Consider the following 27,503-nt stretch of genomic DNA (forward strand, 5'->3'; position numbering starts at 1 on the left):
ACATAATTTTCTTTCCAGTGTTCATTTGAATAATTTATCAGTAATTCAATGTCTGATGGTGCAAATAAGCACAATTTCAAACCAGGAGGCAGAGACATTTGTTACACTGACATAATCAGGGGAATCTTATCTGTTTCTCTTTCCATTTTATTATCATAAAATCCCATGCACTAAGCTTTTTGAAAAGAGGGTGGACAAAACATGATAACAAATATGACATTATAGAGATGTATCTGATACATGAGCTTGTTCAGATGTTTAATTGTATGAGTGGCAGCCATATGTGAAGTTTTAAATCCTAAATAGCTCAATGGCTGTGCTTCTGTGGCATTTCAGAGTTGCTTATTTGAAAACAGCAAATAAAGAAAACAGCAAATAACTAGCTTATGTCAGAGAGCTGCAGCATCTTTCTTGATCAGTTCTAGTCAATCTGATACAAGCTATTGAAACCAAATGGAAAATATTTTCCAGAAAGTGTAACATTCCATCAGGAGGTTTACAAGTACTCCTTGACTTACAATTGTAATGGAGCCTAAGCCAATTTTATGACTTTTTGGGTGGTAGTCTTTAAGTGAATTAATATGGTCGTTAAGTAAATCTGTGGTCATTAAGTGAACACCATGGTTGTTAAGTAAACTCATTGTTCACCAGGGAGCGCTTTTGCTAAAAACCAGAAAAAAAAACTGTTTTTTTGGCAAAAACACTGTAAATTGTGGTCACAGGACTGTGGGATGCTGCAAATGGCCATAAATGCAGGCTAGTTGCTGAGGAACCAAAATGTGGTCATGTGACCACAAGGGGGCACAGCCACCAGAATTTTGGAATCAAGTTGTGAATACTTTTGTGGGGGGAGGGACTCTGTTGTAACTTTAAACAGTCACTAAGCAACCCAAAGTAAGCCAAGGACTGCTTATATACTATTTGAGCATTCTCAAAGTAGAAGAAGTCCAATTACCATCACTAGCTAAAATCAAACTCTTGTGTGCCTAGTCCTTAACATTTTGCCACCACCAATCCTTATCATCCATCTCTAATCCTACAACATAATTTTACAATGAAATGCAAGAATCACCTACTGCATTCTCATGTCACGTCAAACCAGGATAATAAACCATTACTGGAACAAGCATCATGTTGGTGCAACAGCTGGATTCCTTCTATTTGCTTCTTCTCTTTGGAGGAATAAAGGAAGCAAAGAGAAGTTTATATGGGAGCCATTGTTTGATCTTGGGACCACAACTGCAGTGATGCCAACGATGTGATCAGAAGGACCTGGGATAAAAAAATCTTGGCCTGTTTTGTTTTATTTTGTGTGTGTGAAAATGGTTGGAAATGGGAGCATTTCATAAAACTACAACTTTATCCTTGCTTTCCCATCTCTATTTCTGTTTTTGCAGCTGAAAATCCTTGGCCATTTCGATACCAACTTTTGGCGGCATGATTTGGATCTATCTTCTGAGGATTTTGGAGAATTTTAACAGGACATGTTTTGCTTCCTGGAGACTTGGGGAACATTCCCACTGCTTCTTTAGATATTTTCATACCTAAAATCATAAATATTATCATCTTGACACTCTGTTTTGGCAGGATACATTTTTGGACATTGTAGAGGCTATAAATGAGGTGCCAGACTTACTAAATATGTAGCTGGCTGTAGCTTGCCGCTGAGGAACATTTGAACCTAGAATTAAAATTATGCATTCTCAAACAAATCAAAAATCATAAACTAATAATGAACCTTGCTTTATAGCTTTAAGCCAGCGTTATCTGGACATTTAAATGATGTTGGGGTTAATCATACAAAGCTATGCCTTCTTCAAGATCTTGAAAAGAGAAGAGCAAACTAAAAGCAGTCAATTGCATAATTTATTTTAGTTACTTGTTTTGGCTGAAGTACAATTCTCTTCTAATTAGGCAATAGCGCACACAGGTTGGTAGGAATATATATACCTACCAACAATCTTTCCCATGATGTCTGGGTTAAATTTCAGTGTTTTAGCAGGAGAGATGACTTACCCTCCTTTGATGTAATCTAGAAACGTATGTTCTGATTCTGTGGCAAAGGACAGTAATGTTACCTTTAAAAGGAAGAAACAGGATGTATGTCACATAAGGATCAATGAAATAATTGTTACTGCGGCAAGAGCATCTGACGCTAATGATGATTTGCAGTCATGTCCAAGGCCATCCCATCTTCAGTCTACTCCCAGTCCAATAGGTTACCACAACTGTTTTTTTAAGATTATCAGATTTGGGTTGCAAAAATCCAGAAGAAACATTTTCATAAATGCAGGAATTAACATTAATTCAAAACATTTTCTACATTTAGTCTGTGTTGAAATATTTATCAGCTCTGTCTGCCTTTGATTCAAATCAGATTGCACTATTTTCTATTATGGTATTTTAATTGTGGAATCCTGGATACAGGACTGAAAGCCACCTGTTTTTATTGGCCAATCCTCCGGCTGGTATTTGTATAATACAACTGCTGGGGGAAACAACACTGATAGTCATGCATTATTTGCTGCTCACTTTACATCAAGACATGCAATTTTCTGCCTATTTCCTATTGTTGAGGCTCAAATAAAAAAGAAATCCCAACTTCAAAATTACTCAGATGGCATGTTGGGGAAATATTTTAATACATCAAGTACATTTATAATAATGTTACTCACTGTTCCTGAATTAGAATATTTCTTTTTCTTCATTTTCTTTTTGGGATTTACCACCTGAGAGAAAGAAGAAAAATGATGCTAATATAAACATCTCTCTGAGACATCTGGTCTGGCCGAGCCTGTAATGTACACTAGAAGCAGTAGATGCACTCCTGGTATTTACTTATACTAATCCCATCTCTATACATGACACTTTGTAGAGGGATATTAGAAAACAAAATAAAAGATGTGATGCTGCCCCAAGGAATATACAAATTCTATTTAAACAAAAAGGAAGTCTAAGGCTGAAGAGGCAAGTGTGGATATGCTGTAAACAACTTCATTTGCAAATCATCTGGCTTCTGCTTTAGTTATATATGCTAGGGTTTTTATTTCAGCAGTGCAGAGAGCAAGGACTTAAACCAAAGCCTCCCACAAACAAACGTACACTTTTGAGAAGAGCTATGAAGAATTCAGCCTTTCTTGTTCTTATCCTTGCAACTATCCCACAAGATGCTCATTATTATTCATCACGTACCAATGAGAATGAAAACTGAAGCACCAATTAAACTTCTACAGACAAGGAGGTGGTGAAGCTGTGCCTCCTGAGCTCCCAAACAGATCAACACATCTGTTACAATCAACAGATCTTTCTAAAAAGGCAAATGGTCTACCTTAATCCAGGTTAACCTTAATTAGTACACATTTCTTTTCCATGACACAGGCAAAAATAAGATTTTCTTTTAATATGACACCAAAACCAATTTATACTATTCTTCACAGGGGAAGCAGGTATTTTTCAAAGGGTTGGAGTGGGGGAGTTGTATTAAAGTGGAGGTATTTTACTGTAATACCAATGGAATTTAAACTTGTTTCTCAATAAAAGCTTCTTTGTACAAATAAAATAAAATAATAAAGAATGGTAGCAGGCGTAATTCCTAGCATGCCAAACATGAAACAGGAAATAAATCAGTTGTAATATCAGAATCAAGATCACGTGAAGTGTTAATAACATTTTATAATGCCTTGGTAAGGCCACACTTGGAATACTGCATTCAGTTTTGGTTGCCACGATGTACAAAAGATTTTGAGACTCTAGAAAGAGTGCAGAGAAGAGCAACAAAGATGATTAGGGGACTGGAGGCTAAAACATATAAAGAACGGTTGCTGGAACTGGATATGTCTAGTCTGATGAAAAGAAGGACTAGGGGTGACATGATAGCAGTGTTCCAATATCTCAGGGGCTGCCACAAAGAAGAGGGAGCCAAGCTATTTTCCAAAGCACCTGAGGGTAGGACAAGAAGCAATGGGTGGAATCTAATCAAGGAGAGAAGCAACTGAGAACTAAGGAGAAATTTTCTGAGAGTTAGAACAATTAATCAGTGGAACAACTTGCCTCCAGAAGTTTTTTAGAAGATGTTAGATAACCATTTGTCTGAAGTGGTATAGGGTATCCTGCTAAGCAGGGGGTTGGAGTAGAAGACCTCCAAGGTCCCTACCAACTCTGTACTACTACTGTAACGCTCTCTACATGAGGCTCCCCTTGAGGTGCACCCGGAGGCTCCAACTGGTCCAGAATGCAGCCGCGTGGGTGATTATGGGAGCAACAGGGCGCTCCCACGTAACACCTCTCCTGCGCGAGCTGCACTGGCTCCCAGTGGTCTTCCGGGTGCGCTTCAAGGTGTTGGTTCTCACCTTTAAAGCGCTCCATGGCATAGGGCCAGGATACTTGCGAGACCGCCTGCTGCTACTGATAACCTCCCACCGGCCAATACGCTCGCACAGAGAGGGCCTCCTCAGGGTGTCATCGGCCAAGCAATGTCGGCTGGCGGCCCCCAGGGGGAGAGCCTTCTCTGTGGTGGCACCCACCCTGTGGAATGAGCTACCTCCTAAAATACGACTGATCCCGGACCTCCGCACTTTCCGCAAGGCCCTGAAGACTTATTTATTCCAACAAGCCGGCCTAGTTTAAATGGTTTTAATGGGGATTTTTAATCTTTTAATTTTATTGGTTTTTGGGTTTTAAATTGGGAATTTTTTGATTTTGTAGATTTGGGATTTTAAATTGGTAAATGCCGCTGATTTAATCTATTTTAGTTTTTTCTTAACTTTTGTACTATATGTGTTTTAATTTCTGGCTGTCCACCGCCCTGAGTCCCCCTGGGGATAAGGGTGGTATATAAGTTTAATTAAATAAATAAATAAATAAATTCTATCATGAAACATGAAATAAATCAGTTGTAATATTGTAGGTATATGTGCTATTCCTCTGCATTACAATGAACTTGGAATATACGACTATCCAGTCCTTTATCCTATTCACGCTGACTATATTTTCTCAATGTTTTTATTCCATGACCAACACCAACCCCTGATTTTAGTCTTATCAAACATTTTTAATATCTGACAATGCACTCTACATCATGACTGCCATCATATGCTGCAGTATCAGTGCATTCTGACACCCTTTCCTCCATTGTAGGCTGCCATAGATCAAGTTACAGGTGTGCTGCACTGTCTTACAAAAATATTAGTACAGAATTAAAATTCTTCTTCTTCTATGTTCATTTCTTTTTGTCTTAATCAAAGGCATAATTACAGAGCAGGTGTCCTGCTAATTTTTAGCCCACACCTATTAAATCATAGCAGCTAGTAATGCAGCTGCATAAGTCTTCCAGGGGTTGGGAATGAGGTTAAAGTGCCCTACTTAACCTCTTCTCAAAGCCAGAATAAATTCTTCAATGCAGTAAAAAGTAAAGAAAAAAAAAGAAGTGTAAAATTTATTCATATTAGGAAACTCAGATTTCCTTGCTAAAAGATTTGAGCTATTCTGGAGCAAAAGGTTCATTTTTAGCAAATCCAGTTCTGATGGATCTTTAGAAAGAAATTTGAAAATAAAATTATCACCATAATTTTTATACCAATTTATGACACAGCTGTATTTGAAATGTGTATGTGTTAGACAATTCACTGCATATTCAGGCTGTGCAAATCATTTGAAAGGGGTGTTTTTGCAAGCCACCTTGGTGCCAGCAAAATATCCCTCTTCAGAGCATTAAAATGGATGCAAGCTTTAAAAGGTTTATGTGGCTACTTTGAAGGCTCACTGCAGCAGAGATACATCCATGTGCTGCCACCCCACTTCAGTGAAAATCCCAGTAGGTCACAGTCTGCATACAAATGCATACAGACAGATAACTGGGAAAAGACCTAAAGCTTTTATATGAAACTTTTAAGTAATGTGACTTTTCCAAAACTTCGGCGAAGAATACTTTATTCATATCTCTGAATTTTTTTGAAGCGCTCATTTCCAAAGTTTTATACAGGCCTATTGGACATCAGAAAAGATATAGCAGACTGGTGGGAGAGTCAAGACTATTCAATGAAAGTACCCTTCATAATCCATAGACTTCTCTTTAGAATTCACTAATCCACATACAACAGTGGCTGGGTAATTTTAAATGAGGATGGGGGAAAAAATGGAACTATTGTGAATGGGCAGGCTAAAATATGGCATTCACAGGTAACCAGCCTCATTGCAGATAGTTAATCCACACCCACAAGTGAGGCATGATTCTTGGCCACATTCAAAATTAGACTGAGTCCCTCTCTCTTCTAAAGACAAAAGGGATTCTTTTCAAGCACAGTGTGTAGTTGAACAAGGGAGAAGGGACTAAAAAGATTGAGAGTTCATTACAAACTAAGCAATCTTTCTAAAAAATAAGAATTTAAAATCAGATGTGTCTCATATGGGTTGGATTACAACAAGAAAGAGGGACAGTTGGGTCACTGCAGAATCAGTAAACATCTAACCTTCTAGAAGCTCTTGCTAAATTTTAACAACCAGTAATCTCAGCCAGCATAGCCAGTGAGGGCTATAAGGATTTACAGTTAAGCAATATTTGGAGAATCAGAAGTTCTCCTATTAATGGTTTAAAAATAATCTTACATAGTGGTTCCTTCATTCCTTTGAAAGGGAATAAGACAAATATCAGAATTGTTTTTTATGGCCCATTGCCAAAGAGAATGTCTTTCTTTTCATTATTATGAAAAACAGAAATTTAGATTCCTTCTCCCGTTTCATGGCATTCTGTTCTCTAGAAGAGCAGAGTTTATGAATTACATAAACTATGCAAATATCTCTATTTTCTTCTCCTCCCCATTTCCCCTTATTGAGGAGAGAAACTAGGTTCTTTGAGAGGAGCAGCTGGGATCTCCCTATGCCTAGTCAGGCCAGTCATATGAGAAATTGCCCTAGAACTGTCACATTAGATACTATTATAGCAAAACTACCGAGCATAAGACATTAATATGCAAAAAAATGATTGGTAATAACAGGAATCCCAGGGTCTGAAGTAACTGGCCACATATGTGGGCAACTGGGCATGTACACTGTTGCAACTTTTGTTTTCCCAGCTTCAGACGGGCTTTGTCATCTGTTGGTGAAGACAGATCTTCAACTTAGGCACCATCAATGCATATTACAACTAGAACTAGTGACAGGCCCCACATTCTATTGGTTAAGATCATCACATGCCATGCCAAGATGTGATTTTTAAATCATGTTTTATTAAAAAACATTAATGGGTTGGATTTACATTTAATATTAAATTGTTCATCATTGTTTAAAAGGTACTATGGCAGGATTCAATAGTGCAAAAGGGGCTGAAACATTTTTAAGTCTAGAATATCCAGATAGCATTCAGAAGTGGCTATACTATAGCTCTTGATACTATACCTCTTGAATTCACTGAACTGTAAGAAGGACAGCACACTTAGAGTTGCAAGATTCTGTTATAGCAATCACTTTCAATAAAAGCAGTTTTTGTCATCTTACAAAATTGATTTCACAGTCTGATCTGTTTAAGTGGGGCTGGCATTATGTGAACTCAGTCAAATCTAGTTCCAGCCTCTTGGCACTTGTTCAGTGCTATTTAAAGCCCAATATTAACATTACATGTTAGTAGTCTCAAGAGGTATGTAGATATGCATGAGCATCTGTGCATATCATGATGCTATCACACAAATTATGCCAATTTACAATTATGTAACATCATCAGAGCTTTTACCAAATGCTGTACACAGATAAGAGAAATATATATTCTTCAACTTGGAAACAGTGGAAAGCTTTTTCCATGGACTCCTATGATAACCTATACATTATCTCTGAGGATCCAGATTATTGGGGAAGTATGCTAATTCTGTAAACTGCTTAGTGAGGGCTGTAAAGCACTGTGAAGCGGTATATAAGTGCAAGTGCTATTGCTATCTCATAAAAAAAAGAACTTTTGTGCACGACATGGAATTGAAGGGAGAATTAAATATAGTTTTCACAATGGAACAAGTGGTTACCCCCACACACACTTCTGTCCCACATTCCCCTCCCCTCGTGTTTTGCATTTTATTCATCAATGATTTGGGGTCAGGAAACAAGCCCTAAGGATGCCAAGTTTGTAGAGGACACTAAATTATTCAAGATGGTGAAAACACAATTTGATAAATGTCAGAGCAACCTCTTCAAACTGGATTAGGAAAACAAGAGTTCTTTGCCACATGTACAGGTAGCCTAAGCTCTAATGATTCAACAGGAAAGAGATATTTTGGTTGTGGTGGATAGGTTTAAAAAAAAACCCACATCATCTCAGCATGCAGTCGCAGAAATGAAAAAGGCAAATGCTGTGTTTGGGAAGATCAGGAAATAGGTTAAAAATAGAACAGCCAGTGTTATAATGCTTTTATATAACTCAGTGGGGAGAGTGCAACTGAACTGTTGCATAAAGCTTAGGTAGTCCCATTCCAAACAATGGGATGTTCAGGCTGAAAGTTTTTAGGTTTGAAAAAGAATTGTAAATGGGGAAACAACGTTTTACAATATCTGACAAAAAATGTATAAAAGTCATAAAAGAGAAAAGAATCCACATTAATTGCTTGAGCTCCTGGACAAATTGGGACAGAAAATTAGTAAATGCTATATGTATATTTCAAGGCACAGAGTTAACTTCTTTCAAATGGCTTTCCTTAAAGGAGGAATAGGGTTCCTCCTATTACCAGAAAGACTGGTAATCATATAGCTGGAGTGGATAATAGTCAAGCTACTGATTCACTCTAATTATGATACTGCACGTAATCCATCTGAAATTACTTCTCTCCACGGTCATTCGGGCAATCCCTTATTTATGTTTTTATTGAGATCTGAAATTAGCATGGTACTGTGGTTGCCAATGCCCTATTAATGGTTTTGTACTACAATTGGGCATACTAAATCAGGTGTACACCATGACCTGCTTAGCTATAGAGCAGATACACTTCTTGGTATTTTAGCAGCAGCAGGACTTTAGTGTAAAGATATAAGTCATGCTCAAGAATTATTATTCATTTTTAGTCTAACATATTGTCATCTAAAATGACAGGTATATACTTCAGAGAGTACTCTCCATGTGAACACCTGATTGTAAATATTTTATTTGCTCCTGCCTATAGGACTGTGAAAGCTGCTAATGTAGTATATGGAAGCAATGGTCTGAAACGGGTCTAAATAGGAAGATTTAAATAGGAGAATTTGAAGGGTTTGTTTCTCCCAACTGAAAAATGGGAAAAAATATTGCTTCTATAAAATACAAGGAATGTGTGCATATATTTTTAGGAGCCTAGTGCAATTTATAGGGCAGAAAATTCCTTTTGTTTTAGGCCAACAATTCTGGAGGCACCAAATTTATAAAATCTGGTTAATGTACCAGATGAACATTTCATTCCTTGCTGAACGTTGCCTGTCTTATGGGGACTAGAATTTGGCCAATAGCCTTTAGAAAATACTGAAGCATATAGCAATATGAAATATATATATACAGCATTACTCCATTGGCTTAGAGCCTCAATATTTCAGGAGTATAGATGGTTTTTGGAAGATTTATATTTAGAAAAAAAAAAAGTTCCCTAGCAGAGGAGAAAATTACATTGATACATGATGCATTGAAAAGGAAATGATGGTTGTGGTCTAAAACTAGTCTTAAAATAGACTGATTGTGAGAGGCAAGACAGTATTTCTACCTGTGTTGGGATTAGAATCTTATTCAATAAGAGAGAAGAATTCCTGCTACTGTTCCAGGAATCCAGAGGAATCAACAGTAACTGTAAAAACTGTTCTACAATATTAATAAAAGCCAGTTTGGTGTAGTAGTTAAGGCATCAGGCTAGAAACAGGGAGAGTGTGAATCCTAGTTCCAACTTAAGCACAAAACTGGCTGTGTGATCTTGGACCAGTTTCTTTCAGCCCTAGAAAGAGGTAGAGGCAAATCAGTTCAGAAAAACCTTGCCAGAAAAACGGCAGGAACTTGTCCAGCCAGTCTCAGAGAATTGGCACGATTGAACAGAATAGGAAAAAAAGAGGAAAGAATGTTAATAGCTCATCCTTCCACAGTCTGATTCTTTCCTTGCAATTGCCATCATTTCCAGCCTGCATAATTCCCAGTCAGGAATCACACTGGCAGGATTAATGGGTGTTGAAGTTCAAATGTTTTGGAGGGTTCGAACTGAGAAAGGATGAAAATGAAACCTCAATGGGATAGTATTTCCTGACTGGGGCAGCAATACTATTATGAACTTCGAAGCAACTGCCTCTGGCTGAATGTCATGAAAGCGTTGGAAATTACTCTTATTCGCTTTGCATTTTATCGGCTTGGGAGAAAGATGATCTTTGATCTTTCCTCCCCTTACAGTAATAAAATATTTTACCAGTCTTTGGGTTCAGCTTCCTATAATTTGGATAGCTAAAGGGTACCATTTGCTGCTCAATTATTTTTTAAAAGATATTTCAGATCACAGTCTATAGAAACCTTATTGAATTAATAGTGGTCTTATGTAACTCCTACTCATTTTAATTCAACTTAAGCTGGAATTTCCTAACACAACCTTCCCCAACCAGCTGCCCAACAAATGTGTTGTGTGCTAAAGTCCCTTTAAGAATATGGAGTGTGGGACTAGTCCAATGTATGTTGAGAGTACTAAACTGAGGAACTGATGCTCCAGTAGAACTGCCCCCCCCCCGATCTATGCTTTGGAAAAGCCCTAGGGAGGAAGCCCCAGGAAAAAGTAGTATAATTCATCACGAAGATGAGCAAAGTTGATAAATGAAGTCTTGAATTTGAGGAAGGGGGATTTTTGCTTTGCCTTTCTAAAAAATTAAGTTAAGCCTATTTTAAGGCTTATGTTACCATTTTCTACAATTCACACCTTAAATGACAAGAAACCATCCAGCTCAATTTAGTTATTTTGATGGGAAAGGTCGTCATAAGTACAAAAATATGGTTTAAGGAGAGTATGTAACTATTGGGAATGGAATGGAATGGAATGGAATAGGATAGGATAGGATAGGATAGGATAGGATAGGATAGGATAGGATAGGATAGGATAGGATAGGATAGGATAGAATAGAATAGAATAGAATAGAATAGAATAGAATAGAATAATTTTTATTGGGCAAGTGTGATTGGACACACAAGGAATTTGTCTCTGGTGAGTACATACAGTATAAATAGCAAGGAATAGGCCATAGATCATAAATCATAGTTACAATCATTAATCATAAGTTACAAAACAACAATTGATAAATCATAAGAAACCAATAGGAGAAGATAGTAGGAAAGATGAGAAGATGAGAAAAGATGAGAAGTGAGACAGTGCTGTGGGAATTAAGTGTTCAGCAGAGTGATGGCACATGGCGAAAAAAAACCATGGTTTTAATCAAATCACCCAGAATGCAGGGGTCTTAATAGAATGGACCAGATGGATCATAAAGTCTGGCTGCTTGCTCAAGGCAAGAATTTTTAAACCATTTCAACCATTTTTTTCAGTCATCCATCAATATCAATTAACTTTGGATGCTAATATTAAGGGGCACCTTGAGAAGCTACTCACCTCATAGACATTAAACTGGCTTTGTCCTCGTGCCAGTTCTCTATAGCTGGTTGTAAACTCTCCAATGAAATCATGACTGTTAACAGAAAATAAGATTGTGAGAGGTGATATACAACAAAGAATCCTATTTCTTTATACCTTGATGGTCCAAGATGAGGAGCAATAAAACGTCATAGCCAATCAGTGGAAAATCTGCCTATTCCTCACTTCCTTAATTTGTATATTTTTGGTCCAGCTACCAGTATATGGAGTTCTATTCTAGTCTACTTTTCATTCTTCTCCTGTCATTTACTTAGACAATGCACTATTTATTAAAAAAAGTGATTCATAAGGCAAAGCCAACTTTTCCAAATCTAGGGCCCATGAGATGTGTTTGGATTTATAATTCTCATCATTTTCAACATCACAGCTGGAATTCTAGTCTCAATACACATGGAAGACTGGGATAGTAAGTCTTTCCTCTTTTGTGGGGGACAAGGGCCTTTTTGCCTCAAGCTCCATAAATTCAAGTATGCTACATGCTCTTGCTGCATTTTCTTTTCATTTAATTTTTATCAAGGCAGTTTTCCTTTTTTTAAAAAATGACTAAATGCAAGGAACTAAATGTTACTTACCTGCCATCTCGATCCCAGTCATACACCTCTACTTTTATGGTTCTGCAAAAGATGACATTAGTGGTCAAGTTGCAATTCCTATTACAGTTTTCTTCTGAGAAAACCACTGGCATGAAAAAGAAGTCAAGCTGTGCATTAGAGATAACATTCTTTCTTTTAAGAAAGCTGAGCAAGTAAGACTGGTGGGATTTAGGGGATATTAAGACTATTCCAGCTACTCTACATAGGCCAAAATCTCCTAAGTAGGCCTACAACTGCCCTGTTAGCCTTTTCTGGATAAACATCTTGGAACCAATGTATTAAATAAGCATGGGTTTACATCAAAGTCTCTTGCCACGTAGGGAAAATGGAATTGCCAGGAGGTGAACAACTCCCTATCTTTATTCTGACTCAACACAGAACATGATATGATTGGGCAAAGAAGTCGCTAGCCATGTAATAAATAGGCTGTAAGGGTGCAAGATTATTTTTTTTTAAGGTGAGCCTTTTTTGCTGCCTCTGGACCATTCTACTTGGCCAATTAAAGTATCTCCTTTATCACACAGTTCTATTGGGAAAATGGCTGTCCACAATGTGGTTAAAGGCAATCATTAAAAGTTTAATTTAGCCAAGGCAGAGGATTTCTTTCTCTTTCTTTCTTTCTTTCTTTCTTTCTTTCTTTCTTTCTTTCTTTCTTTCTTTCTTTCTTTCTTATTTCCTTCCTTCCTTCCTTCCTTCCTTCCTTCCTTCCTTCCTTCCTTCCTAGTTGGTGGTTAGTTTTCTTAATGAGGGGGTTTATTGCATTCTTCGATAGGGTCTCCCCTACTTGAAATTAAACACAGTTTGGGAGTTCTCTTGGTTATTACCATAATTAATGTTCACATAACAGCTGTGGCCAAAAGGTTTCAGATGTGGAAATGCAACGAAGTAGGTATATTACCCCCATTTCAAAAGAGGAAATGAAAATAAAAAAGCACTGTTAGCAATATGCATCTAGGAAGAAATCAAAATAATTTTCTTTTAAACCCATGTTCTACCCAGTCTGTGTCCTAGTGTCTTTGGACCACTTTCCTGCCAATACATAAAACTGGAAAATTATTTTTCTTTGTTCTAAAATGAATAAGGTACAAATTAATCAGCACACATGATGTATCATTTTTGTGATGGCGCCCCAAAATACTCCAAGGAAGCATTTTTTCTCTCTCTCTCTGAAGGTCTGATTTCCTATCTTTTAAAGCTTTTTCTGGCAACTTCAGACAACTTCAGACAGAATTTTGATCAGCTCTGGTATTTTGCACTGCATCCCAATTCTCAACTTTTAGTTACATGTGATTTTTTTTGTATCTGTTATCAGATACAAATTCTGTTATCAGAAAACAAATGTTATTTTGTTTTCCTATGTTTTTGTAATGTTTTAGTTACTTATGTTTCTCTGTGAAGTTGAAGGATGAGATACACATTATTATTATTTTTTTAAATTTGATTTATATGCCACCCTTCTCCGAAGACTCAGGGCGGCTTACAATGCGTTAAACATTGTGCGTTAAGCAATATTAATAAATATTAATATTTATTAATATTCTAATAAATGCATACAAACTGTGGTTTGTCTTTAAAGTATGAGGAAGAAGGGAGGTTGCCACACATGTATTTCATCTATTTTGCCTGGGTTACATTGGGAAGAACCATTTAAATGTTGATAAACGGACAGTCTTCTGAGACAAAATTTGCCAATGTCTGGTAGATATTATTTAACCCCAACAGTTTAATATTTGCCTTACAAGGATGCCAGAGATATTTGTTGTTCCCAAGTAGACAGTGGGGACACTAGCCTTTTACCCTTAACTCCAATGCAATTTTCAATGTCAGGCACTGATTATTCTCAGTAAATACTCCAGGCTAGTGGCTTCTTAAACTCTTGTTAGCAAAATGACAGTGATTAAATTGCCTGTGGCTGTATGTATGCTGACAGGTGACATTTGAATTCTCAGAGGCACAGGAATGAGTGGAGATGTCAGAGCAGACTTGAGTTCCATTTGGAACTAATTTACAGAGACTCTGCCACATCTCCTCACCCACTTCTGTGACTTGAGAATTGCTTTCTCAATATTTTCAGTGCTTCTTGAAGTCAACCAAACTTCCAAATTATTGCACACACCAGCAATTTAAGAAAAGGCTCATGTTATAAAAGCAAAGCAAAACAGAAGAATGGCAAACAATCCCAAAATTTCAACTACGTTATAATAGATGAGGAGGGATGGGCAACAATGGGGGTAAGAAAGCATTCGTGTAGAAGGTAAAACTTTAACGAGTCTTCACTGAAATAAATAAACCCAACTGAAGATAATATTCTATCAATCATAGGAGCAGATCTCACACACATATACTCTAAAAATGGCAAGTCACACTCTGGTGGAAATTAACATTCAAGAAGAGTGTCCTTTTATTTAGAGCATTGAGTGCCTGGTAACCGATTCCAAGGTTTTTCATACAATTACTGCATTCTACAAAATGTGCTCAGAGTGACCGATAGCTTGAATTTTACTCCCTTTCCAAAAACAGAGAATAATCCTTTTTAAAAAAACAAGCCTGAGGTGATTTTGTTGGTAAATAGCAATTCAGAGAGTTCAAGTGAAGAATTTGCTGAGCTCCACTAAAGGCTGTTTTCTAAGCAGTCAAGATGGGGTTGGCAACCTTTTTTTGGGTTGCTTATTAAATGCATGCATGTGTACTTTTGAGTGTGGAAATCTGGGGAGATTTTGAAGAGAACAATTTACTGTGAATAGTGTAGAATGTACAGATTTGAACTATGTTCAGTACATTTGATACTGGACAGAAAAAATAAAACCTTCAGAAAGTCGGGAATTTAGATCTACCTTTGTTTATTCTTCATTTTCTGGATATATTTTGCTGGCAAATTTCACAACCAAATCCTAGATAAACCAAACTCATTTGTACTCATTTCCCCCTCAATTTCTTGATTGAAAACCTGCCATTTGATTTTTACTGCTAGCATAAACAGTATGCACCATTCCCTTAGTAGCATTCTGTAAGTAAAATACTGGAAAACAAAGTGTCCTTGGCAAATACAGAACTCCGACTGCCCCAAAACCTGAAATAAACCCAATCCAAGGATACAGATTTTTGAGGGAAAATAATATGACAAGTCCCTGGGAATTGGGCAGCATATATATATTTAATAAACTATTATGAGGATGAATGTCTTGTGTGCACATGAGTAAGGCAATTCTCACATGGATGGGACATAAAAACCATCCAGGTTTCACTTATATCCAAGCTTTTTGTAAAGGATCTTAAGATGATTTGCATTGCGATCGGTCCTATTTTCCTCACACTAATTTATGAAGTAGATTAGGTTGAGAATAATTTTCAATGAGCTTTCATGGCTGAGGGGGAATTTAAATCTCCCAGCTCCTGCTTCAGTACCTTAACCACTACAAAGTATTCACTGGTTCTCTGGATTTGCCTCTGGAAACTCTTCAATTTCTTTCTCCCAGTTTTAGATCTACAGGTGGTCCTTGAAGTCCCATGATGATGATGAGAAAAGTGGCTTACAACCAGTCCTTGCACATACAATTGTTGCAGCATCCTTACAGTCACATGACCATTATCCAGATACTTGGCATCTGGCTTGTTCTTAAGAACAATAGCTTGCAGCATCCTACAGTCATGTGACTGTCATTTGTGACCTTCCCAGTTGGCTTCCAACAAGCACAATCAAAGGGGAAGCTGGCAGGAGACTGATAGTTGTAGTTGTATGAGGTGTTGCTTAACAAGCAGGCGATTCACTTAATGGTTAAAGAATGAAAAGTAAATGAGAGTAAAAGGCTTTTAGATTAGATAAGTATCTAATATAGGGCCTATCAAGAAACTGCATTAGGACTGCAGTTTTGTTTTATTTCAAATGTTGATAAGTTGCCAAATTTTTTGATGATATCAATTTACTCAGTTTGGTAACATTAAAAAAGGATTAGTGAGAGCTTTCAAAAAATCCCCCCCTGCAGTGAATGGGGTTTAAACTGAAAATCCAGTTCAATGTAAACAAGTGCAAAGCAATGGCATCCTGTTGCAACACTTCCTGCCCTCAGATTTCATACTTACAAAAGTGGGGCTGAGTTGGCAGTAACTGATTGGAAAAGATCAAGAAAGGGAATTTGGAATCAACAGTTCCATGAAAATGTCAACCCACATTAATCCTTGAAATCATTAGGGAGAAAACAGAAAATAAAACTGCCAATATAATAACCAAGTGCTCTCAAAAAGCCTTGGGCTGAGACAGCACTCAAAATAAGCATCCAGTTCTGTTCATTGCTCCTCAAAAAGGATGTTTTGAAATCTGGAAAAAATATAAGAAAAGCAACCAATATTATAAAGAACCCAAGGAGCAATTGTTGGACCTCCTAACAAGTCCAATGAAGGAAACCACAAACATGGGAAACAGCATGTATAATTTTGATTTTACACAGATGGGAATGAACTTGAAAAACCAGTCATAAAGATGTTTGGGTTGAACAAGACTATAATTTTTATAATAATATTAGGCATGGAAAATATGATGGCGATATATACCATTTTATACTTTGCAAAAAATGTGATAGTTTCTCTAACAATATTAGATCCCCAAATGATCCAATTAATATTACCACTGGAGGAATTTAAGACTTTCCTCAATAAAAGGAAGTAACAATTTACCCAACGAATAGTTTTCTGTCATGAGATATGCCTATTGGCATTGAATTAACTGGTTTTCAAAGGAAAGAAAACCATTCATGGAGGATTGTGCAATGAATAGCTACACATGTTAATGCATCCACAGATTGTTTCCTTGAACAACAGGGAGTATTCTTTTAGTACAGTATCAGCTAAGGAACAATAGTGGAAGAGGGCATCATCCCCATATTTTGCTTGTGAGCTTTTAGGATACCCTTGGTTGTAGCACAGAATGCTAGGATAGGGGAGCCTTTAGCCCCAAGCCTGGAGGTGTGATTGTGTTGCTCTGGTTACAGAGAGACTGGGGCTCAGATGATAAGGAACAGATTTCAGAGCATGGCACACAGGAGAATATGCCAAATAAAGGTATCATAATTCCTCCTACTTTTATAAACATTGACTTTTCACATAGCAGCTTTATAATTTGTAGCAGCTTTATAATTCATCCACTGGACTAGGAAAAGGTTAATATTTTAAAGCATACTTTCAATCAGGAAACAGAATGAGACTATTGCGTCTGTTGTCTTGATCTGTGACTAGCTTGGTCCCAATGTCATACGTTTCCATAGCAACAAAAGCTAAAAATATACCATCTAAAATGGGGGAAAGGCCCACGCAGCAGTCAAAACAAACTAAATAAAGATCAAATTGCAATCATAATGGGGAAAAAAGTAATTTTAATAATTTCTCTGGACTTGTTCAGGAGGTGATGAAACAAGATGGAAGAAAACAACAGATTCTGGAGAGAGAAAGCTCGCAGTTCCATCAACCACTGTGGAAAGGAGGCTCAGCTGTGTTGGAAAATGGGATTCCTCAGGCCGCTTTCCATATGAGTGTGATCAAGTGAAAAATCTTTTACTTCCCCAATAGTGATTTTTGATTTAAGATAACTGGCATTGGGCAGCAGACAGTGATCTAGATTAGGAGCCTCATATGGTCCAAATTCAATGACTGAACAGATTACAAAGTATAATTATAAATAGACCCACACTTATATATAGAGAGAGGCACATACAAACACTTTATTTTAGCAATTAGTTAAAAATGATCCCACTTGTACTTTTTATATTTCTGGGGTAATGTATCAAACACCAAGAGGCAGAAAAATGTAAATTTAAGATGAAAAAGTATTGGGTGTTAAAAGCAAACTTTGGCAATAATATTACAACATTTAAGGATAATATGATATTGGTATCACAATAGGCTACCCAAAAGCTATCTTGATATTTGTTATCTTAATAACTGATAAGAGCAATATGAAGAAACCTGAGAATTTGTTTCATGGTCAAGAGAATAGGCGTTGGTCTTACCTGATACGCCCTTTCTGTGATAAGTGGGCATGGCAGTCATCCCGGGGAGTGACACTGCCTTCTTCCTATGAGACCGAGTCTGCTGTAAAGTTCTTAAGTCCCGCCTCTTCCTGTGTAGTCCAGTTTTGAGACGAAGTAGAGCAGCAGACTGTCGTGTCTGAAAAATTAAAACATACATGAGACTGCCACCCACCCCCACGACCGGGAATGGCTCAACAGGGAGGGGCTGACTGCCATGCCCACCTATCACAGAAAGGGCGTATCAGGTAAGACCAATGCCCTTTCTCATGACGGTTAGCACGGCAGTCATGCCTGGGACATACCAAAGCCATGTCCTTTACGGTGGGATCAGGCCGGATCCAGGAAGCAGTCTCTAGATGTACTCCTTGCAACACTCTCCTTCCAAATGCTGCATCCGCCAAGGCGTATGTATCCAACCGGTAATGCTGGATGAACGGAGTAGGGGAAGACCAGGTGGCCACCCTGCAAACTTCCTCCAGGGGAGCCCTGGTGGACCAGGCTGCTGATGTGGCCACGCTTCTTGTGGAGTGGGCCGTAATATTCCGGGGAACCGGCAATGCCTGGACCGAATACGCCGTAACTATGGTAGCTCTGATCCACTGGCCAACAGCTGAAGAAGACAGCTTGGAACTCATGGACGAGGGCTGGAAGGCAACAAAAAGGGCTTCCGTGCGACGGAAAGAAGACATGCGGGCAATATAGATCTTGAGGGCTCTGCAAACATCTAGAGTGTACCATGCTCTTTCTAGTCGGTGTTGAGGAGAAGGGCAGAAATTGGGAAGAACCAGTTCCTGCGGTCTGTGGAAGACTGAATTGATCTTGGGAATAAAAGCCGGATCCAGATGCAGGACCACCTTGTTCGCATGAAAAATACAGAGCCGCCAACTCTGAAATCTGGCGGGCTGATGTTATGGCTACCAGGAACGAGACCTTGAACGATAGAAATTTGAGGTCCACCTCCCGAAGAGATTCAAAAGGGTGTCTAGTGAGTGCTGACAATACCTTGGGAAGGTCCCATGTTGGGAACCTGTGTATGACTGGAGGCCTGAGGTTTGTAGCTCCACGCAAAAAACTGTGAATCAACAGATCTTTAGACAGCATGACAGCTGATGAGTAAGACAGGATAGATGAAATCGCGGACCCTGGCACCGTAGAGTATTCGGAGAGAGACCTGAAGATAAACCGTCTTGTAGGAAACCAAGGATTTGAACCACCGATGCTGATGTGGGAACGATACTGCGTCTTCTACACCATCTGGAGAAAGCCGTCCATGTTGCGTCGTAAATACGAGTGATAGATTCACGACGAGAGGCTTGAATGGTTGCGATGACATCCGGCGGAACCTGAGTCTCCGTCAGGAGGAACCACTCAATCTCCAGACAGCTACCTGGAAGGACTGTGGATCTGGATGAACTAGCTGTCCTTGCAACAGCGATACCTGACTGTCGGGAATCCTCCAGGCAGGGGCCACCGACAGGGACACTAGGTCCGCGAATCAAGAATGGCGAGGCCAATGGGGGGCCACCAACATCAGTTCTGCCCTCTCTCTGATTAGTTTCCGGACCACCTTGGCTACAAGAGGGAAGGGAGGGAAGGCATAGAGGAGGATTCCCTTTGGCCATGGGTTGTGTAAGGTGTCGACTGTTTCCGCTCCCCGAGTGGGGAAACGGGAAAAGAAACGGGGTAGTTGATGGTTGACTGCTGAGGCGAACAGATCCACCTGAGGATGGCTGAACCGTCTGGAGAGCTCATGGAATAGCCGAGGGTGTAGGCTCCATTCTGCTGGGTCGATTGGATTGTGGCTGAGGGAGTCTGCTAGAACACTGGACATCCCCAAGATGTGTTCTGCCCTGAGAGATATTAGATGAGATTCGGCCCAGAGCCCCAGCCGAAGAGACTCCTGTAGGAGAGCTCGGGAACGGGTCCCCCCTGTCTGTTTATGTGTACTTTGGCAGTGATGTTGTCCTTGAGGACTAGGACATCCCTGCCCTGGACCTGGGCCAGGAATCCCTGAAGGGCGAGAAAGATCACCCTGAGCTCTTTGAGATTTATGGTGAGGTTGCATTCCTGAGGAGTCCACCTGCCCTGAATCATGTGAGTCTCCAGATGAGCTCCCCAACCTACTAGGCTGGCATCCGTCGTGATGACTAACTGTTGAGGTTCCAGGAATGAGCAGCCCTTGGAGACATTCTCTGGTGTCCACCATTTGAGAGACTCGACGGCATTCGTGGTCAGATGCAGGCGGAAGGTTGAGCGACTGTTGAGGTTTCGCTGGTAGGACAGAAGAACCACTGCAACTCCCTGCTGTGAAGACGAGACCAGGGTACTATACCATAACAAGACACCATCTTGCCTAGCAGGCTAGACAAGCTCAGTAGGGAAGCTGACCTGGATTGAACAAACCTAAGGGCCATCTCACAGAGACTATCCTGTCACTCCTGGGAAAGGAAAACTTTAGTTGCCACCGTTTCCATTACAGACCCTAGGTGCTGGAGACGGGTAGAAGGAGTCAAATGACTTTTCTTCCAGTTAATGGAAAATCCATGAGTCCTTAAAATATCCAGAGATGTGGCAACGTCCCGACAAGCCTGAAGCTCAGATTGGGAAAGGATGAGAATATCATCCAGGTAAAAAAGAATTCTGACCGGAATGGAAGAAATGTGAGAGATAAGGGCCACCATAATTTTAGTAAACGACTTTAGGCGCTGAAGATAAACCAAAGGGAAGGGCCTTGTACTGGTAATGTTTACCATTGTAACAGAACCTGAGGAATTTACGATGGGCAGGGAGAATAGGAATGTGTAAATAAGCTTCCGTTAAATCAATCAAGGACATAAAATCTCCCTCTCTAATAGCTAAAAGAATAGTGTGAAGGGGTTGCATCTTGAACCGGCGGTAAATTATATATCAGTTCAAAGATTTCAGATCTAGAATAGCCCTCCAATCCCCCGAAGGTTTCTGAACTAGGAATAAATGGGAATAGAATTTCTGACCCCGTTGGTGAGAAGGGACAGGCTGGATGGCTTTTATAAGCAAAAAGTGTTCAATGGCCGCATTAACACGAGCACGTTTGGCTCTGTCCAAGGACAAAGGGCAACGCAGAAAACAATTGGGAGGGCTAGAGCGGAACTCAAGAGATAGGCCGAATCGAATAGTATCTTTAACTCAAGAATCTGAAACTGTGTTATCCCATAAGTCAGCGAAAAAGGATAACCTGCCCCCAATCCTAGAATCAGGAGGAGAATTAACGGGCTCGGCGAAAAGGCCGGCCTCTGGAGCCTCTGAATGGTCTCCTGGAGGAGAACCCGTATCCCTGTCTGACCTGAGAATCCTGCTGTTGAGGTCCTCGTGGATGAAATGGCCGATGGGAACGTTGCTGGTAGAAACTGGAGTCGTGACCCCGAAAGGATCCCGAACGAAAGGAAGACTGTGGGCGGATCTCCGACCTCCTAGAAATAGATGGTAAAATTTTACGATGGTCTTTAGTCTCAACGAGGGGTTCCAGAAGTGCCCCAAACAACTTGTCGCCTTGGAAAGGGGAAGAGGCTAGACGCCATTTGGCTCTTTGATCTGCCTGCCAATTTTTGAGCCAGAGGAGATGCCTAGATGTAACTGAAGAACTGATAGCCTTAGCAGAAAAACGAGCTGCATTGAGGGTGGCATCTGCAGAGTATTCCACCGCCGCCAAAATTTTGTTTAAGTCCTGGTGAGACCTATGATCAGTGGCTGGAATTCTCTCCTGGAGTTGTTTCAGCCATAGGATAGCGCGGTTGAAGAAAGAGGCCGCAGAAGAAGCTTGTACCGACCATGAGGAAGCCTGATGTCCTTTAATGAGGTTTCGCTCCGCTCCTTTGTCCTCCAGTCGTAAAACTAATCAGCTGGGCCTGAAATCAGAGACGATGAAGACAAAGCTACTACTGGAGAATCTACAGAAGGAACCTGCAATATATTGGAAAAGTCAGTTGCCAAATTATAGAAACGTTTGTCCAGTGAATTAGGGAGAGGACCTGTACTTGGAAAGTTCCATTGTCTTTGAACTACGTCTGAAAACAGTTTGGGAGCCGGAACCACTTCAGTTTGGACAGTGGGTTCTAGAAAAACAGATGTCGTTGGATCAGAGGACACAGAAGAGGAACCAGAGCTGGAACTGGGAACACCCATATGTGTAGTGGTTTGAGCTTTGAACAAGAAGGACCTAAACATCTGAGGTTTGAATAGGCTCTAGGCCCTCATCCTCAGACAGTTCTTGATCAGGAATGATCTCACCCTCAGATAGTGAATCCTGACTGTCAGATTGAGGAGCATCCTGAGCTTCAGTACCTCTGGACTCCTGAAGTCTATGAGAATGACTATGATGACTCTGCATCTCTGAAGCCTCAGAAGGAGTCCGCTGATGAAGACCCTCAGCAATACCCTGGCGAATAGCCATAGAAATGAGAGAGGCTAGAGCAGGAGAAATTTCTGGAACATCTTGGGCAGGGAAAGAATGATCACCCCCCCCCCAATTTGAGAACCTGACTGATCAGGGGCAGTCAGAGCAATATCCTGGGTTTCAACCTGATTAATGCTGGGCTCTGCTGTGGACACTGGAAAAACAGTGGCAGCATCTGCCAAATTTGTATCACCTTGCAATGACCTATCTGGAGACAGAGAAGGTGTCTGAGATGGTTGGGGCCTAGTAGCTTGAGTGCCTGAGGGAGGAGCCACTGCAGAGAGGGTGGAAGCCTGGGGAAGGCCTGGGGCTTTATCTTTTTCTGCTTGAGCCTTTTTAAAAGTTCTTTCCATGGCTCTGTGGCGTCTTTCCTCATCCTTAGAGGGTTTAGATCCTTTAGAAGTAGAGGGGCGAGCTACTTTAGCAGGTGCAGGAGGGTGGGAAGAATAACCCTCTCCTGGATCAGTTACATGCCCTCTCTTTCTCTTAGATGACTTGTTAGAAGCCTTGGATGCAGAGGCGTCGGCCATTTTGGAAATCCCTCGTGTTCAGAAAAAACACAAAAATTCCAGATATTCAGAGACCTTACACAGATATTCACATTTCCCAGACAAAGGAGATTACTAGGTTCAGCCACCAACATAAGAAGCACTTCAGAAAACTTGAGAGGAAATCCCCAATAATTGCTGTTTTTCGCCTTGAGGGAAATGCAGAGATCGCTAGCCGGCCGGCTTGGCGTGAAAGAGAAAGGCGCGGTAATCACGTCGCGCTAATCAGCTGTAGAACCAAAGTCCTTGAAACAGCAGGCAGCCCCCTTTTTTACCTTTCAATATAGCCCAAAATGCCTCCAAAGGGCTCAAAATCAATCTATTTGCCCAGCAAGAGCCGCGGAGCAAGCTCGTGGGCAGAAAATATTTACGTTGCTGCCAGCCGGCAGAATGAAGCCGCTTCAGCAGCTTAGAGCGGTTTCGAGCAAAAGCCTTTCACACTCAAGCTAAACTATATAAGAAAATAAAATTAAAACAAAAAAGCAGAGTAAATACTCTAAGTTTAGCTAAGAAACTACAGACACGATTGTCCCAGAGAAGACCAAGTCGAAAAACTGGACTACACAAGCAGAGGCGGGACTTAAGAACTTTACAGCAGACTTGGTCTCATAGGAAGAAGGCAGTGTCACTCCCTGGGCATGACTGCCATGCCCACCATCATGAGAACAAAAAAATTATTGAGCTTTACATTCAAATGGGATATTTCTTGCTTGAAAAGAATCATATTATTCCACTGTCATATATGTTTTGTAGGAATGATAAAGCGTTATTTTGCAGCATTGTTATAAAGATTACAATAATACAATAAACCTGTGAAATTTTTTCAACTTCCTAAATTATTCCATGCAATCACATATTTTGACTACATATGGTATACCCAGTTAAGTGTCAGATTTAATGTATCAACTTACAAAGACTCACATTCAAGTCTCATGTTGGGCCATTGTTCTCTTACTCCAATCTACCTAAGATGATCTTTGTTATAAAATAAAGAAAATTAGAGGATCTAGATATAAATGTGCTGGACATACCAGAGAAATTGTGAATTATGAATGCAAACAATAACAATTGTACCATATAAGAAACCGATAGCTTAAGTTAATATCCTTATGACAAAGTATAGAAAAAGTATACTGGGAAATACAAAAACAGAAGCTGTTGTTCTTAAACTCCCTGCAATGAGGTAAGATCAAGGAATGTCTATCAGTTTCTAAATTTTTCCAAACTTTACTTTGGAATTGAACTGGAAGCCTAAGATGAAGCAACTTTTTTTTTTTATCAAGTCATTGTCCCAAACAGATCACTTTAGCTGAGGCAAAAAGCATTCTTTCCTTCAGACTTTAGAGACATGTTCACATGTGTATATATTTGCGTCTCTCTATACACACATACAGTATGTATCGGGGTGGGTTCTACTTACCTTTACTACTGGTTTGTAATGGGGCTGCGCGTGCGCGCTTCGCTCGCACAGAAGCTTCTGTACATGCGCAGAAGCATTCTGATGACATCGGGGTCAGTGGACAGAGCCTCCGGCCGGTTTTACTACCGGTTCTATAGAACCAGCACGAACCGGGGGCAACCCACCACTGGTATGTATGTATATACATAAAACACTAAAATATAAGTACAGTAATCAGGTAAACAGCTTTAGAATCTCTGTTCTCACTTCATGGATGTAGCCACTGACATGAATTAGTAAGCCATAACAGATTCTGAATTTCTCCAAGAGATGGGAATGAAAAGGGATGGAACTGCTGAGCCGGTGACAATAATTAAGGCTGATCAAGACTTTTGTAGCCATCAAAGAGTCTCTCATTTCTACTCTAAGCAAAATACGATAGGGATCAGGCAGCATAAGCTTAATAAAATAGGCTACTACATTCTAGCCTATCATTTGGGAATTACCTTTTATCTCACAAAGGAATAATATTAGTGATGCTGGTTTCATCTTTCATAAATTTGTAGCTAGAAAATTAGTGTCAGGATTTCTATACGTGCAGGAAGATTGCAGAGGCTTTGCAATGACTTTGATCTGCATCTTATCAGAGCAAGGATCAGGATCCTTTATTTCTATTCTTGGAGGATATACCCTTAATTAGCAAATAAAATAAGGAAATAGAAATAAAAGTCTATGGAAACTTCTATGACCACCATTAAAAGTATAACAATGATATTTGGACTAACAGCATTTTCTTTTAATTCATTATTTTTATATAGCTAAGAAATTTCCACTGCTTTATTTATATTTATTCAACACACATTTATCCAAGAAAATTAGGAGGCACACCTTTATTTAGCATTATGGTCAAGAGCAGGACAAAGTTATCATGAATTTGGTTTAATACATTCCTTTATTCAATCAGTACAACCCTGCAGTGAATAGTGACACTTTCCATTAAAAATTATCTATTATTTTGTGTGCAGGAGAAGTCATAGATTAAAATCTGTCAGTTATGAAAATAGCCTTCAAGCCATGGGTTATAAGTTTATTTGTTTTAACTAACTGAAGTTTATTTTACACTAGAGAGCTGCATGACAGCCTGAAGCTCACATATACTGCTTCCCAGTCATACACATAGCTCTAAATTATGGTTTAATATAATGTCCTAACTAAGCCAATTAGTATTACTTTCCAGTTTCTACATTCCAGAGCAAACTTTCCCCAATCTTGTACAAACCAGGCAGTATTATGGAAGAAAAAGCAGCTTTAATAAATAATATTATTTCCCTTCCAGTTGGCTCCCAGAAAAAAACATTATATCAGCACCATCTCATTAACTTAAAGGCAGCTAAATTTCAATTATCTAGTTTTATTTGGATTTTCTTTTAATGTTCTCAAACACATGAGTTTGAGAACATTACCACTATACGACCAACTACCAATATACAACAGCCGCTGAGTCCCTGAAATCATTATAAAATGAATAATTTTCAAACTTGTAAAAAATGGATCCAATCTAACAGATTATTATCGGCACATTATGCATGTTTACTCAGAATAAATTCCATTAAGCTGGACAAGTCTTAATCATAGTGTATATACAGTATTAATGCATATACTTCTCTAGGAGTAAATTCCACTGAACTCTGAGAATAGTCAATTTCACTATTTCAGTTTTAAGAAGACATATTCAGATTGCAGCTACATATCTTATTGCCTTCAGTAAAAAAGAATACTAAATATAGGAATCTCACATGAATTTTACAAAAGAGAACTTTAACAATGTAGTCTTTTGGTGAGGCTGCATGTATTCAGATGTTTAGAAGCTAAAAAGAAAGTATCGGATGAAATAAAACGAACACTTTCCAAATCATTCTCTGATATCAAACATTTGAAAAGATAATTTAAGGTTAAAAAATGGACTAACACACATTCTTATTTGTTTCTTAATCTAACAACATAAAAAGAGCTATATCATAAGATAAGTGAATACTTCGAAATCTGAGATCCAACTGGCTTTAAAATAAACAGTTACCACTTTTCACAAAAAAATAAAAAAATGTTGGATTAACATTGGGAAATGTCTGTCACCTTGCTGGATGATTAACAATTACTTCAGAATTTGAGTTTGAAGAAAGACAAGATTACAGATGAAACTTTTTTCCTTTGCGTGTACTATAAAGGCTTCAACTGAATGCACACATCCTATTTTTTCAGTGAGGCTTATTTCCAATAAAAATATAGAGAGCTGCAATTTTCAAGAGTTTACTTTGGAATCATATGCATATATAGCAATGAAGAACTGTAAGAAGAATTGGGGTCCGAAACCAACCTGCTGCATAGATTTCTACAGCCAACAGGGAGGTTAAAGGTCTTTTTCTGTGCCATCCCACCTCCACATTTCTGTGCCTAGCACTTAAAAGATTTACGAAACATAAATATGGTTGCTAATTACTTCATTAGTGTAATGTGTAGTTTTGTTTTCTGTGTGGGCTCATATTTCTGAAGGCTGTGTACCTCCTGGGAAATACTACCACGAAGATCTAATTCAGATAGCTTTTGTGAAACGATTGTGGTTAAATATTTTGCATAGTTAAACAGGCTCCATAGTATCTTGGAAAAATGCTGGCACTACTGGAGGAATGTTCTGAAAGCTACAGTTTTGGATGGAAGCCTTGGCATGAACCCAGAAACCTTGCCTGGCAAATATATTGATTTATTTTCTTTCAGTAAGTATTTTGGGATTGCATGTTTGTTTAGCACTTTATGGCTGTATTCACACAGCCCAATTACCCAATGATACCTGAGCCATGGTTTATTCAATTCACTCAATGTTCAGATTCTTATAAATCACTGAATT

At 39.2% G+C, this 27,503-nt stretch overlaps 1 protein-coding gene across 2 annotated transcripts in view; it reads right to left on the minus strand.

The window, feature by feature from the left end:
* Positions 1 to 27,503, minus strand: part of LOC139314136 (copine-5) — a 130,280-nt gene that overhangs the window by 22,254 nt on the left and 80,523 nt on the right. For both annotated transcript variants that reach the window (XM_070939669.1, XM_070939670.1), the window contains 4 exons: positions 12,182 to 12,223; positions 11,568 to 11,643; positions 2,676 to 2,729; positions 2,017 to 2,078 (listed from right to left, as the gene is read on the minus strand). In XM_070939669.1, the coding sequence (XP_070795770.1) occupies positions 2,017 to 2,078; positions 2,676 to 2,729; positions 11,568 to 11,643; positions 12,182 to 12,223 (234 nt within the window). The remainder of the gene's footprint in view (positions 1 to 2,016; positions 2,079 to 2,675; positions 2,730 to 11,567; positions 11,644 to 12,181; positions 12,224 to 27,503) is intronic.

Source organism: Pituophis catenifer, unplaced genomic scaffold, assembly GCF_029215685.1.
Source record: "Pituophis catenifer annectens isolate HBS135680 unplaced genomic scaffold, rPitCat1.0.hap2 SCAF_3, whole genome shotgun sequence".
In the NCBI taxonomy this organism is placed as follows: Eukaryota; Metazoa; Chordata; class Lepidosauria; order Squamata; family Colubridae; genus Pituophis; species Pituophis catenifer.